This window comes from Sinocyclocheilus rhinocerous, unplaced genomic scaffold, assembly GCF_001515625.1.
Source record: "Sinocyclocheilus rhinocerous isolate Xijiao unplaced genomic scaffold, SAMN03320098_v1.1 scaffold1186, whole genome shotgun sequence".
Lineage (NCBI taxonomy): Eukaryota > Metazoa > Chordata > Actinopteri > Cypriniformes > Cyprinidae > Sinocyclocheilus > Sinocyclocheilus rhinocerous.
The window spans coordinates 114,173-115,508 of NW_015630341.1; the positions used below are offsets into that span (position 1 = coordinate 114,173).

Below are 1,336 nucleotides of genomic sequence, written 5' to 3' on the forward strand. Positions count from 1 at the left end.
TATATATATATATATATATATATATGTGTGTGTGTGTAATTACTACAGACACAGTAATGTCCAAATTTAGTGGATTTTAAAATATTAATATATATTAAAAAATACATTTCATTTAAAAAAATATAAATATACATTTTAAAATTTATTTTAATATATGATTTTAAAATATTAATATTATGTATGATTAAGTTAGGAAAAAGAATAGATGGTTTTGTGTCAGAATCAAGTATTTTGGCTGAGTTTCTCATGAATCACATCCTGCACTGACAGTTTCTCACCAGTTGTCTAATTCCTGACGATGTCCAGTTGTTAAAGATCAATAACGTGCTGTTTTCGTCTCTCTCTGTGTCTCAGGTGTCTGTAGTGATCTGCACGGCGTTCATCCTGGCCTGGTCTCCGTACGCGGTCGTGTCCATGTGGTCGGCGTGGGGTTTCCACGTGCCGAGTCTCACCAGCATCTTCACGCGGCTCTTCGCCAAATCCGCCAGCTTCTACAACCCTCTGATCTACTTCGGCCTGAGCTCCAAGTTCCGGCGAGACGTGAGCGTGCTGCTGCCCTGCGGCGGCGAGGCCAAAGACGCCGTCAAGCTCAAGCGCTTCAAAGAGGTCAAGGGGAAGGCAGAGGGCGCGGGGCTCCAGAGATTCAGAGCCGACGCCGACGAGAACCGCGACTTACACAAGAACGAGAAAAAATACCATCCGGCAAACCCCGCCCCCAGCCCTGACTCAGGGGTGGGCAGTCACCAGGAGACTCCGCCCCCTGCAGGTGAACAGGTGTTCTTCATCGACGCGCCCGAGCCGTCAGACACACCTGAGTCCGAATGCATCAGACTCTAGATCATCTGCGCTTACGAGTTTGATTTTATATTTCAGCTACTTTACGAAATTTCATAACCATAAAAAGCGTGAAAAGCTATTTTTATAAATGATGGATGTAAATGTGAACTGTGGTTTTTTTAATAAGTGTGTACATCAGCATTAATAAAGACAGTTTTGTATTTATATGCAGTTCATCAGCATTTTTTTCCTAGAGATTTTATTGTGGTTATTAAGTGTTCCCTTCCGTCGCTACGATGGATTTCTGTCAGTTCATAAAGAGTCACTTGCTTCATTCCTGAATGAATCAGCCGTTCGAACGAATCAATTGAATGAATGATTCAGTGATAAAATCAGTGACATGCCGCCACCTGCTGGCGGATTTAGTTTCATTTTTATCGTATAATTTCAGTCAGGAGCGCTTGTCCTCTTCATTAAAAAATTTAGGAGCACCTTCTGATCAATAATCAAAAATTCTGATCAAAAATTAGCAGAGGTGACATTTGACTCCTTAAAGTGA

General features: G+C 41.7%; 1 protein-coding gene across 1 annotated transcript in view; it reads left to right on the forward strand.

Moving 5' to 3' along the window:
* Positions 1–1,297, forward strand: part of LOC107740064 (opsin-5-like) — a 17,482-nt gene extending 16,185 nt beyond the window's left edge. Inside the window, exon 6 of the mRNA XM_016552341.1 lies at positions 355–1,297. Within this exon, the coding sequence (XP_016407827.1) occupies positions 355–837 (483 nt within the window). The 3' untranslated portion in view covers positions 838–1,297. The remainder of the gene's footprint in view (positions 1–354) is intronic.
* Positions 1,298–1,336: the final 39 nt, after the last annotated feature.